Genomic DNA, 13,396 nt, shown 5'->3' on the forward strand with positions numbered 1-13,396 from the left:
AGGTAAATGACCCCTCATTTTTGGTCAGCCTAAGCTGAGCATTCAAATAGGTAAAATTCGGTTCTTCTTCTTCCATAAGACGGCAAAAAAAAAATCCGATTTTCTGATCTCACTTTGATTTCTAAACTTTCTTCCGATCGGGTTAACTTTTTGGGTACTTTTAGCGTGCGTTGTTTTTACAGATCATAATGTAGTTTCAAGATGGCGGCTCAAGCATCAAGTGATAGTCAGATGTGATAAGTCAGTGTTGTACCAAAGTATTTCCAGTGTAAATCTGTTGCAAGCTTCAATTTCTGTCATTTATTTTTTTAACTCGGCAAATCAAACAAATGATTTTCATCTATGGGATTCTTTTTCTATATCCTTTGAAGGTTTAAAGCCGTTTGCTCAAGTTTTGTTTATGTTGAATTTTCTGATATATACTTTTTATTATGCTGCTTTTTAATAGTTTTTGCAATAAAAATATATTTTTCTTGATTGCCTCTAGGGGAATTGATGGTGTTATAATGTTATTGGGATTTGATAAAGTTCACAAAAGTACAGCTACTGTATAAATTTGATATAAAGACTGGATGGAATCGTGCTTTTTTGGACTTGGACGTGTTTGTGATAAAGGCGAATCGCAAAAAACTGTTTGGTTCCCGTCATTTCTACTTTAAAAAGTGGGAGTCGTTCGGTCAGTCGAAATTACTTTTCTGTTAAGAAGCAGCTATACATCTTGTTGAAAGGGAGTTCGTGTGGACTGATCCAAATTTAAAATTGAGAAACCGTGGATAAATTGGTGTTTTCAGTTTACTCTCCATTAGCATGCGGCTCTCTACTTCGATTTGAAAACTTTTAAACACAGAGCGTGCAGAGGTCGACAGTGGAAATCCAGCAAAGCAGCGGAAAAGCTTTCCGACTCTCCAGCTCGTAACCGTAATTCAGATGACGGGAACCAAATGATGACATCACATCTCCTATTATTGGACTTGCAAGATTATGACAAATGGTCTTTGGAATTTGATCATTTATATTAGTATTAATATATACAGTTCTTATTGAAATTGATCAAACTATTTTTCACGCAGTTCCCCGGATGCAGATTGTGTTTTTCTAACCTTTTCTAACCTTGGCGCACATTTTGACTGAATGATGGAATGGAATGAATGGCGATAACAGTTTATAGATATCTCTTATCAGACTTGCCGAAAGCGGGCTGCCGTCAAGTTACACAACATGCTGTGCACACTCTCGTCACAACTTGCACAGCCATAACAAACAGATCAATCTGGTCTTCATTTAACATTGTTTTAAAGTTTAAAAAACACTGCCAGTGCTTGGCACAGAAGAGAGGACTCCCAGTTGAAATTAATTGCTACACCGCTGCCCTGTTGAATTTATTTATTATGGTTGTGTGTTTATTCCGCCAAGGCGGTAAATCAATCGCCCAAATTCATAGACCAATCAAAAGCGAGTTTAAAGCAAAACGGGGGAAATGAGCTTCCCCGCATAGTTGTGAATTTTAAGTTTTGCTTTCGATTATCATTTGCGACCAGCAAAGTCTTCAAGATGGTTGTGTGCATGTTGTGTAACTTGACGACAAAATTTATTTACCCAGACTGGCCATCCATATAGTACGTACACAGTGAAGGGGGAGAGGGGGTCCGGGGGGGGGGGGGTACTAGGGTAAAATGGTTACGGGGATGCTCCGCTGGTCAGGGTACCTTTTTTAACCTCCACGAGTCCCTGGTAGGGTCGCCAAAACACGAAAATAGAAAAATCAGTCCCTTGTAGGGTGCCTATTTTTGGAGAATTTGGGGAAAAAGTAGAAAATTTTGGAATTTCAGTCCCATTCAGGGTCACTTTTTTCGCAAATTTCGAGTCCCACGTAGGGTCCATTTTTCGAACCTCGGCGGAGCACCCCCGTCGGTCGACAAGGGTAGTACCCCCCCCGGGAGGGGGTTCAGCAAAAGCGTACATCTATTGTTTAAACAAAGTCATTTCTATTGTTCTCTGCGTACAAGGGGGGAGGGGGTGTCTAATATTTGGAAAATCTTTGCGTACGTACTATATGGACAATGCTAAAGAGCAGTATACTTTGAGCTTCTCGTGGGGGGGGGGGGTTGGAGGAGCTCTCAGGCTTGTTTTACATAATTTTAAATCAAGTTATCAAATGTTTCACATTTTGTACATTATTCAACATATTTAGTCTACTCTGTTTCAGTGCATCTCTTACATCTGTTAACCCACTTATTAAAGCTATCTAGCTAAGCTCTATTGGCTGACCTTCCAGCCTCGGCTGGTTTATTTCTCTTATGATAAGAGAATGGCATGGGTTTCGAATTTGAAAAATAAGTTTGAAATTTCGACTGGCAACTCTACTTTTCCAAAAAAATTATATTAAAAATCTAATTTCAGCCATTTTCAGCCAAATTCAACTTTGGTTCTTGCTGGTGCTTCGTGGAAACTTATCCTGTCCATGTGTAAACATTCCCTAATTCAGTCGATTTAAAGGTTTTAATTGATATTTTTTCTTTTACCATGATGTGTACTAAAAGATTCTACAATGCTAATGCTATTATGGTATTATGTTACCCTCTACAATGGAGATCTCATGTTTGCATGTTGAAGAGTCTCTTGATCTCCATTGTCCACAGTGCACTCCTCCTTTCTGTCTTTGCTGGAAGAATGGGTCTGAGTGAGCTCTCCTCCCTGCCATGTAGTTTTATAAGAGCCTGTTCTCTCCAGCAAGGATGAGACTTAGCCTTTATAAGGATGAGAGTTAACCATACTAGTGTCCCGCACAAATCACGTATCAACAAAACGAATGCAGTGAAAACTCTTTATCATTTACTTGCCTTGGAGGCAAAAGAAAGTGCCACAAAAGTTCTAAAGGATGGGGTTCTAGTCTGAGGCCTACACAATAGGGTGAGCAAGATAAAGATTAAAAAGTTGCTGTTTTGATGCACTTTAGTGTACTCTAGATATCTAAGATTAAGTCAGTGTGGTAACTTGGTCTAATGTTTTCATCTCCCATCTAATTTAGAGCTATTTTTTCAGGAAGATATTATAAAAGTTTATCCAAGTCTAAAAATGTTGATCAAAGTGAAAACACTAACTGGAAAAGAAGTAAGTAAATTTATATTAGTTTTAAAAATAATACTTTAGGACCAACCACATTCAGATTGGTTTTGTTTGAAATAATTGTTTTTCTCAAACGATTTACATATTTCTTGCAAAGTATTTACATAACTATACATTTTATCTTTCAGATTGAGATCGATATCGAACCCAATGATAAGGTATGTCCTTTATAAGAGAATCATACATAGAACACAGTGGGCACCCCCTGGACTCATGAGAGGTTGAGAATTTTCAGATTTCTAAAGGAAGGTGGGGGTTGATTTGATGAGAAATTTCAGGTGGGGGTAAACCTATGTAGGTGGGGATGACTTTTTTCAGGTGGCGGTTATAGATTTTTCTGTATTTCTTAGTCTTCTTAAATCATTTTTGACACATACTAGAGGAAAATTAAAAAACATGCAAAAAAATGCCATCCATGTTGAAAGTTCATTTTATCGAGGTCCTTAGGTCTTGCAGTCGCAATCAGGTCGAGGTTCGAAGACTTTATAAATTTATGTAGGGATTGTTGGATAAGGTGGGGGTTCCGATAAGATATTTCCTTTTGAAGTTCAGTTTGATATGTGTGACATCTCATCCCTTTTTTATTGTTTTATGGTACCAATAATCCATCCTGCTGCTTAGTAGAATAAATTCCTCCACTGTGGTCTTTTCATAAAAGAATTTGTCTGATATTTATATATGTTTCTTTCAGGTTGAAAGAATCAAAGAACGAGTGGAAGAGAAGGAAGGAATTCCTCCTGCACAACAGAGGTAAGATTGCTTGTGCTTTAGGGCTGTTTCTCTTCTAGGCTGCACGCATCCCCTCTGATGTGCTTTAGGGCTGTTTCTCTTCTAGGCTGCACACATCCCCTCTGATATGCTTTAGGGCTGTTTCTCTTCTAGGCTGCACGCATCCCCTCTGATGTGCTTTAGGGCTGTTTCTCTTCTAGGGTGCACGCATCCCCTCTGATATGCTTTAGGGCTGTTTCTCTTCTAGGCTGCACGCATCCCCTCTGATATGATTTGATATAGGATGCGTATCGTCTAAAATATTTCTGTCCCGTCTTTTCTTTTTTCTTTTTTGATTATGCGTCATAGCAATACAATGACTTCTTTTTTTCTTTGTTCAATGAATGAAAATTAATAATTATGAAAACAACAGCACAATGACTTCATTTTTTTTCTTTCTTTGATTGGATGTGACGAAATTATGTAAATTTATGCAAATTTTGGTTACCCCAAATTTGGGGTAACTCTCGGACGAGAATTTCATACAAGATACGCATCCCCTATAACAAAATAAATTCTGGGGATGCGCGCAGCCTATTTCTCTTCTGGATGTACATTTAAGAGCAACTTTCAAAAGACTTCTTAGCTATGTAAAAACTACAAAGGGCAAAATTAGATAGTTTAGTTAAATTTCATTAATTTTCTTGTGCCTTTTTATTTTTCCGCACCTTTTAGATTTGGGAATGCATGTACCTTTGATTTTTTGTGTATATTTTGTAACTTTTGGGATAGTTTTTGAGTGCTTTTGACAAAAAATTAAGGTACTTGATAGAAGACTCGTGTCTAAAAAAGAACGTGAAGATAAAATTTCTACACATTTATAACTTTTACTGTATTTTTGCATCTTTTAATTTTTGGGCGCTCAAGTAAATTAGCCTTTTTTGTGCATGTTTTTGCATGAAAATAAAAGGCGCAGGAAAATTGATGGAATTATTTTAAGATTACACAAAATATGGTATAACTATTTTTATTATCAGAGAATGCAAAACAGAGAAACAGCTATTGTTTGACCACTGTGTTAAAAGAAATAAGAGAAGAGAACTGTCGACTCCAATCACATTATTTTTCTCTATTTCTTTTCAGGTTGATTTTCAGTGGAAAACAAATGTAAGTCAGAAATGTCAATTATTTGATATCTACCATGTTCTTATACAGGGGAGAGGGGTGGTGGACTAACCTTTTTTAAGGCAAAAAAATATTTTTAGAAGTGTGGTAATACCCCCTAGAAAATGGCAAAATTTGCAAAAGAAGTCTTGGAAAATTAGTCTATTACCCCCTGGAAATTTTAGATTAACCTATGACCTACTGGAAAAATGAAAAAATACCCCCTATAAATTCTTTTCCGATTAGCCCCCTGGAAATGTTCGTCCTCCCCCCTGTCCCCCTGTATGGATATAAAATGGAATGACCCATTCTAATCCAGAAACAAATCATGTATATTCTTCAAATCAGCTTCTTGATTCTGCCAGTAATACAGGCAACTTTCTGTCTTTCTGTTGTCTTGAATCTTTCATAGTTCGTTCCCCCCTTAGGTGAGATTATTGTCCTCCCTCACCATCCCAAGGGCTTTTGATGTGTTCAACAACACTCTACTCGGCGGGTGCGACGCCGGGTGACGGCTAGGATGACACCTTCCGAAAAAATGAAGAAGGGGGAGGGGAAATCGAAAATTTTCATGAAAAAAGGGGGATGGCAAGGAAGGAGGATAGTTTAAAAAGAAGCTGATTTTACGTCACTTACAACCAATCAGCTATTGGGTCCGTGGTGTAATGCCAGAAGTTATTGCAATGGTGCATATCATGAATATATTGATTCTTTTGGTTTCATGTTTTGCAGGAATGATGAAAAGACAGCTCAAGATTATAAAGTCTCCGGAGGATCAGTACTACATCTTGTATTGGCTTTACGTGGAGGGTCGTAATTTCGATCTTATTATTCCAAATGCTCATTGTTGATATTACTTTGCATTGAATGTATAACAAAAACATCATTGGGGATGAAGTTATTGTTTATTTAAAATGAAAAGACAAAAATAGTTTCCCTAGTTTAGACCTTTTGATCAGTAGTATTGATATACTTTGTAAATTTTATTGCCTTTTGTTATATATAAATACATTTATGTTTTTTTAGCATTCTTTAAAAACTGTTCAAGTATTAGGATGAAAGATCCTTTTTGGCTAATGTTTTTGCTTTTTAATTTTCAAAAATTAATTCAGCTTATCTTCAGCCTATCTTTACAAGTAGCGTGTGTGTTATCATACTTTTCTAACTCCCACGTTTCTTTTTATTTTATTTTTCAGGCAAAAACTAATACAAGGAAAAAAAATGTGAAAAAGTAATATGCATGCATACACGATCTAAAAGAACTTTCCCTCCAGTTAGTTCGTCTAAAATGTCTTCTTCTGGCGAAACATGAACACAGCAGCGTCAAAAAAGAGAACAACTTCCAGTACAAAAAGTAAAACAGGAAAACAACCAACAAGACACAGTGCACGTCATGATGTTGCCTCACAACAAAAAGGTCTGTATTCATGATAAACATCACTGCAATGTCTTTAACATCACACCATATTCCCAACAGCTGATTGGTTGTAAGTGACATAAAGTCAGTCAATACGTCACTTTCAAGCAATCAGCTGTTGGTTCCCTGATGTAGGGGCTGCTCCATTAAAAAAATCATAATTGGGACGAACCTCTTCAAGTCAAAAAAATTATTGAAAATGTGTAGATACCCCCTGGAAAATGGGAAAATTTCCAAAAATAACCTTAGAAAAGTTCTCTTCATACCCTAAAGTAAGGGTGAACGAACTAAAATCAGTCTTTTACACCCTGGAAATTTTTAATAACTTTTTACCTCCTCGGAAAAATGAAAAAATATCCACTGGAAATTTTTCTTGGATTACCCTTTGGAAATGTTCGTTTACCCCCTGTATGAATATAAAATGGAATGGCCCAATATTAGAAAACATATCAATGCTGCTCTTCTGGAATTGCATTATTGTTTTCACATTTCAAAATGTCAGCTACTCTTTAAGCTTTTATATTTCAATTAGCGAAATACTGTTAAGGCTCTTAATGTAGTATTTATTGTATGTAAAATTTTGTTTTCTTATGTCTTTTTAAAGATATTCAATCCAAAATTTTTTTTCTTTGAAAATTTTTGACCAGACTCAAAGTATGCAACTTTTGGCTCAAATCTACGACCATGTTCGCACGTGACGGAAATAAAGCCATCCTATTATTTACATTAAAATTTTACGTCACTTCTAACCAATAGAATGGCTTCATTCCGTTTCGGAGCAAAACGGAACCGTCACGTGGGAACATGGTCTACATCAATCCTAAGTTTTTAATTTTCTATGAAAGTTGTTTTATTGAGATGTGAATTTATTTGCAGAGACGCAAATCCGTAAGAAGATCAAACGATTGAATGATGCTTTGGATGGTGATCCTGTTGATATTGAGTTGTTACGTAGAATGATGATCACAGCTGATGGTAGTGTGACAGATGATTTGAGATGTAAAGTCTGGCCTAAATTACTCAATGTTGACGTCTTTAACAAACCCAAGAAAAAGAAAGGTAAAGGTTTGTTGTTTTACTGTTATTTAATAATACACGTTTTTGGCCCAGCGCTAGCGATAGGGCCTTTCATTTGCAACTCTATCCGTCCTTCCGTCCTTCCTTCTGTGTGTCTGTCTGTCCTTTTTTAGAGAACCGGCGCTTAATACCAGTACCACACTTTTTGCCGTCTAGACAGGGAAAAGCTTGCTAAAGTCGGGTACTGGCTAAAAAAGATATATTTTCTGATTTCGCGCTCCTTAAACAACAAATGTTTTCAAACAAACAAGATGGCGGTCGAAGCGAGGAAATTGATTCGTGTTGATTGTTACTTTCTTGAACATTTTCTTTGCTTTAGAGACTTTCAAACCAAGGAAACCTTCTAGTGATTTTTCTTTGTAAACCTTTTTCAACATTCTGTCATATCTTATAGTTTTTGCTCAAGTTTTCATAAAGCTTTAGGGCTGAAAATTCTACCTTAAATCACTGTCATTTTAAGTTTCTTGTTTTCAAAAAGACTTTATTTTTAGGAAATAATGGCTTCTAATATAGAAATAAATAAACTGAAATGTGTAAATTTAAATAAGACACAATGTTGCTTCTGGATCTGTCGCTGTTAAACAACGGTCAGTACAGTGACAGTGGGACGTGGCATGATTTTCAAACTCGACAACGTACTCGACACAGAATTATTTCAAGTAAACTGATTCTAGAATTTGTTAATGGACACTAAAATGGAGTTAATGTGTAAATTGGAACAAGATTGGAACTTTTTCCATGATGCTACGTGTGAAAATGGTTATTTCTGGATCTGTCTCGTTTAACGATTGGTGGCTTGATTTTTCAAACACGACACAGAATTATTTCAAATATATACCGATTTAAAATGGAATATGACAATGGAGACTAAAATGCAGCTCATGTGTAAATTTGAACAAGATTGGAGCTTTTTCCATGATGCTACATACGTGTGAAAATGGTTGTTTCTAGATCTGTCTCGTTTAACGAATTGGTGGTTTGATTTTTTAAACTCGCAACACAGAATTATTTCAAATACCGATTATTAATGGATTATGGCAATGGAGACTAAAATGCAGCTCATGTGTAAATTTGAACAAGATTGGAACTTTTTCCATGATGCTACGTCCCTGTTCTAAGAAATGAAGAAAGGGAGAATTATCCTTGTTGACTTATTTTTCATTGTGTTTTGTTCGACGCAGTAAAATTTTAAATCTTTTGGCCATCCCTTTCCTGGGGGAAATTTGAAATCTTGTTAAACATTTTTTGGAATTTTTAGAAATTCCGAAATTCGCGAAAATCGCGCGCAAAAATTTAACTTTTGCTGGGCTTTCACGCCCAACGGGCTTCTTGTTATATTTTTGAGTTTATATCAATATTCTTAAAATTTTCTTTGCTTTGCTATTTTGTGAGTATTTTTGTCCAATTGCCCAAGAAATTGAGTGTCTTAGAGTCAAAAAGCCTTCAATGTTTTTAACTTTTTTTTAAAAAAGCCCAACGTTCTTAAATAAAGTATGTTCTTATATAAAAGCGTGTGCGTGTAGTAATAATTAAATACCTTGTTGATACCCTTTTTCGTGTGCCTTTTATTTTCAGGCATTAATTAATAATTTATTTAGGTGGCATCTTACACCTTGTAGTTGTCTCTCATCTAGTAATAATTGAGAGTTTTTGATGAAAAATATAGGTCAAGTGTCAAGAGGGTGAAAAAGACATCAAATCAGAAGTTTGTAGTGAACAATTTAGCCATATATGAAGTATATGGAGGATATGGAGGAATTTTCTCTTATTATTTTTCTTACAAATTTAAGGCGCACGAAAATTGATGTCACTTAGGTATGCAACTAAAAATGCAAAACTCTCTGAGAGTTATCAGCTAAATTTGTTTGTTTCTAAATGAAAAACAATAAGTAGGGTTAAATTGACGGCAAAACATAAAATAGATTTTTAGTTTCCTTCGAAAGCCTAATCTCCGAGCAGGTTCTAACGCGCCGTGGATGGCACGGCGTAAGAGAATCCGTAAGAGAATCTGCCCCGGTAGGCGCACCGCTTTGATCTGTTTCATCCAGTTTTGGGATGAATATTTTAAATGGTCTTTTGAGCGCGCTGATTGGTTAAATCAAAACAATCGCACCAAAATCAAAAGCCAATCACAATTATAAACATTAGAACCCAGACGCTTTCACTTTCGTTTTCAAGCAAAAAGCAACCCGGTTTTGATTGTTTTGCTGAACCCAAGTCAGATGTGATGACATTCGCCATTTGTATGCGCAGAAAGAATTTCATATGAGATTATCGAATCTCTTGTCTTTAATTTCTTCTATTCCATTTAAGCTGATGAGGAGCTGAAAGAATTTCAGAGTAACATTTGGTGGCATCAAGTCAACTTGGATGTCAGTCGGGCTCATCGTAGGTTCCCTGTTGGTAAGACATTTAATACATCCAACCCATATAACTTCACTAAATCCAACCCATTCAACCCATATAACTTCATTAAACCACAACTAAATTTCCCTCGCTTTGAAATGGCTTTAAACATCGTCACAATATAGGCTTTTTCTGAGAATCTTCCAATCCTCGCTTTGAAAATCTGCCTTAGTCTTATTCCTTACCTCCTTTTATAAAGCCTCTTCCTTACACATCCATTAAATGGAATTTTCGGGGAGGCTCTGCCCCCTTAAGAAAAGTGCTTTGGTACACTTTGCCAAGGCATCCTGTATAAAATGATTCTACTTACGGTCATTGATTTCATTATTTTTCAATAATTGTTTTATTATCGTACACACGATGGTAGTGAAAAGTCTCAACTCACTCTCATTCGAATCTCTTTTATTCAAATTAGATTGGTCCCGTCCAGGCCCGTAGCAACTGGGGGGGGGAGGGGGGGGGGGCACAGGGGCATTTGCCCCCCCCCCAAAAAAAAATATTTTCAAAAGTTGGTAGCTTTGAAAAATCTTGTATTACTGGCTTCATGTTGAACATAATCCTTCCAGCAATCTACTTAGACACCTTAAAAATTGCAAAAAATTTTCCCTTAGACCAAACCGTGGCTGACCCTCGGTTTATATTTCTCACTTTGCCCCCTCTAAATGAAAATGCTTCCTACGGGCCTGCCCTCAGTTCCCTTTTTGAGTTTAAATACAAGATGATTTTAAAATCACCCAATACTTTTAATCGGAACAGCAATGACTTAAGCATAAGATTGAACTTTCCTGCTCTACCGAAATGCTAGAATGCAAGAGACTGCTATTTTTTTCGTGACATCATTTTTCGACTTTTTTTGTAACTATTGCTGGATTTTCTCAATGTATGCTTATGCACTGAAGCCATTCGTGACATTGTGTATTAACAGTGGAGTCTTTATAACTCTATAACTCCATAACTGACACGGGAAAACAAATTTGTTCGACTTAAAGGTTTATAAGGCATTATTGATTAAAAAGGGACAAGAAAACTTGTTCGAGTTAAGGAGATATTCGTGTTGAAGAGACTAAATGTAGTACAAATGTTGAACAACTCTCAAAGTGATCAAAATTTGATTTCTAGGGTCCAGAATGTCAAGGAAACGTGTCTTGCAACAGCAGTTGACTAACATCATCATGAGAGTTCTTTGCCGCCATCCCGAATTGCATTATTATCAGGTACGTAGAGATTTTTCGTGTTTTGTAAATGACGTAATTTCAGCCATTATGAAAACTGTAAAGGTGATCCTTTACGCAAATCGAACGTTTTCTTCCATAACGGTGGGTATTACGTAACTTAGACAAACTGATTCTTTACTACAGCGTGACATCAGAACTGGATGAAAACGGAATACTTTGGTAGAACTCGCTAAAGAGTAATTGTGTGTTTTCAGTAAATAAAACATTTTAGTAAGTTAAACAATAGTGCTCGTTTTCCTTGAAATTGATTGATTCTTATTGGGTGAAAACACATCACGTGACTTTTCCTGGTGAAGAATCAAATAAAGACACGCCCTCGTTTTAATGCAAGATTTTAAACATATAATGGTAAAAGGGAAATTTTCTCACAGAATTATTTCTAACTGAATAACATTACGTGAACATTAAAAAAACTTGACATCTCTTTGTCAAAGAAAATATTTTCTTTGCTTTTTTTCATAGGGCTACCACGACATTGCGGTGACGTTGTTGCGTGTGGTGGGAGAAGAATTGGCTTTTAGTCTGTTGGAACAACTCTCAACTAATCACATCAGGTTTGTTACTGGACCGGACTGGGCCTCCTTAGAAAGACTAAAATTTGACAAAAAAGTGACCCTCAGTGAGACAATTCTTGAAAGATATTTCCACTCTCAAAATCACATAAGTCATTATGATAGCTTTCGTAATCTTGATAAGACCCAAAATCTAAATAATATTAATAGCTAGACATTAAAATACTAAACTTAAAATATTAATACTCTTAGTTGAAAAAATATTTGGGAATTTTCTTTGTTTCTTCTTGGCAGAGATTTTATGGATAAAAATATGAATCGGACGAATCGCATGTTGTCGCTCTTTTATGCTGTCTTGAGTAAAGTGGACCAACAATTAGAACAATTTCTACTGCGGTAAGTTCGAAATTTCTTTATATATTATTCTGTTCTCTGAATATTATCGAATCTAATAACATGATGGGAGAAGAATCTCTCGAAACGTAGCCAAACGTAAATCTCGTGATCCAAGCCACGATAAACTTCCAATATACTAATAACATAGATACACGCTTTTTTAATAACAATTCTATAAGAACACGAGATTGAAAATTGGCTAAAACACAAGAACAAATTGAGAACGTTCTGAACCTCAGATTTCAAAAAGTTATTAAGAAAGTATTGATTTTAACAGATCTTAAACCGCTTTAAGTTTTACATAAATAAACTAAAGCGTATTAAGAATGTCGTAAGAACATTTATTACCGGCTTTCAAGTTCCGCTTCGCTTGCGCGCGCTTATTTAGCGGTAGGGACATTTGAATCAAAATGGTAGCCATTTCACTTTCGTTTTCACCCGCTCTGCAATGAAACCTAAGAAAGAAGTTATCAAAACAAAGGAAGATGCCAGTAAATGGCTCTCTAATTTGGGATTAGCTGTATCTGGAACAAAAGAGGAACTTTTAACAAGAATATCTGGCTATCAAAAATGGCCAAAACTCGTGGAAAAGCTAAAATCTCGAACAAAACGCTACTTTAAATTCAAGTGCAGCATGGATCCTACCTCTATCCCCCCACCTTCAGCCTGCTGGGATGTCAAAGAATCCAAGTACCCAGTAATTTCGCAGGATATTATGGAACATTATTTGTCATTTAAAAAAGAAGGAAACAAGGGGCAAGTCGAAAAAGCTCATAGGATGTTACAGAGCAGAAAGATAATATCAGTTAAAACCCTGGAAGATCAAGGGGCAAAATATGTAAAAGCCATGATCCAAAAGTCTTATGGGAGTGAGTCACGTCCAGCAGTAATTTTATTTTTCAATAATCTCCCAACCAATGCCCATTGTAACTGTCCTGTTGGAGCCTCTGGACTATGTTGTCATATAATTGCCTTACTGCTATTTTTAAAATACTACAAGGACACTGGAGAGAAAATATTTAGACTAACTTGCACGGAACAATTGCAAAAGTGGCACAAAAGAACAACTAAAGGGTCAATCCCAATGATGGCTCTAGCCAAATTAAAACTTAGGTCCGCAAAAAAAAAGAAAAGAATCTCAGCTGCCGATTCAGATAATTCACGTAATAAAAGAAATGTTCCTGAGATAATTTCAAAGATGCAAGAAAAGCTTAAAAACTTTGTTCCTGTTACAGAACATGTCTATTCCGTTTTGTCAAAGTCTGCTTTAGGAAGAAAAAGCTCAGTTGGACAGCATCTTCTCTTTAAGAACAAAGTTAACTCCTTATCTGACCATCAGTATCTTGGCCAATACA

At 36.1% G+C, this 13,396-nt stretch overlaps 2 protein-coding genes across 2 annotated transcripts; both read left to right on the forward strand.

Annotated features, from left to right (window-relative positions):
• Nucleotides 1-3,002: 3,002 nt before the first annotated feature.
• Nucleotides 3,003-6,075, forward strand: LOC136822530 (NEDD8). Its single transcript, XM_067078797.1, has 5 exons — nt 3,003-3,111; nt 3,255-3,284; nt 3,818-3,876; nt 4,978-5,001; nt 5,731-6,075. The coding sequence occupies exons 1-5, from the start codon at nt 3,076-3,078 to the stop codon at nt 5,813-5,815; spliced, it is 234 nt and encodes a 77-aa protein (XP_066934898.1). The 5' UTR covers nt 3,003-3,075; the 3' UTR covers nt 5,816-6,075.
• A 119-nt stretch (nt 6,076-6,194) lies between these two features.
• Nucleotides 6,195-12,045, forward strand: LOC136822509 (TBC1 domain family member 20-like). Its single transcript, XM_067078776.1, has 6 exons — nt 6,195-6,415; nt 7,292-7,474; nt 9,806-9,895; nt 11,018-11,112; nt 11,596-11,687; nt 11,940-12,045. Exons 1-6 carry the CDS (start codon nt 6,307-6,309, stop codon nt 12,043-12,045), a joined length of 675 nt encoding a protein of 224 aa, XP_066934877.1. The 5' UTR covers nt 6,195-6,306.
• The last annotated feature ends 1,351 nt before the right edge of the window (nt 12,046-13,396 follow it).

The sequence above is a fragment of the Clytia hemisphaerica genome, unplaced genomic scaffold (assembly GCF_902728285.1).
Source record: "Clytia hemisphaerica strain Z4C2 unplaced genomic scaffold, Clytia hemisphaerica genome assembly, whole genome shotgun sequence".
Taxonomy (NCBI): Eukaryota; Metazoa; Cnidaria; class Hydrozoa; order Leptothecata; family Clytiidae; genus Clytia; species Clytia hemisphaerica.

Excerpts from the sequence above, each read along its gene's own strand:
- LOC136822530 (XM_067078797.1), top strand. The coding sequence starts at position 3,076 with ATGTTGATCAAAGTGAAAACACTAACTGGAAAAGAA. Across the intron at positions 3,285-3,817 it reads ATATCGAACCCAATGATAAG|GTTGAAAGAATCAAAGAACG; the intron begins GTATGTCCTTTA and ends TGTTTCTTTCAG. Across the intron at positions 3,877-4,977 it reads ATTCCTCCTGCACAACAGAG|GTTGATTTTCAGTGGAAAAC; the intron begins GTAAGATTGCTT and ends ATTTCTTTTCAG.
- LOC136822509 (XM_067078776.1), top strand. The coding sequence starts at position 6,307 with ATGAACACAGCAGCGTCAAAAAAGAGAACAACTTCCAGTACAAAAAGT. Across the intron at positions 7,475-9,805 it reads CAAACCCAAGAAAAAGAAAG|CTGATGAGGAGCTGAAAGAA; the intron begins GTAAAGGTTTGT and ends ATTCCATTTAAG. Across the intron at positions 11,113-11,595 it reads CCGAATTGCATTATTATCAG|GGCTACCACGACATTGCGGT; the intron begins GTACGTAGAGAT and ends TTTTTTTCATAG.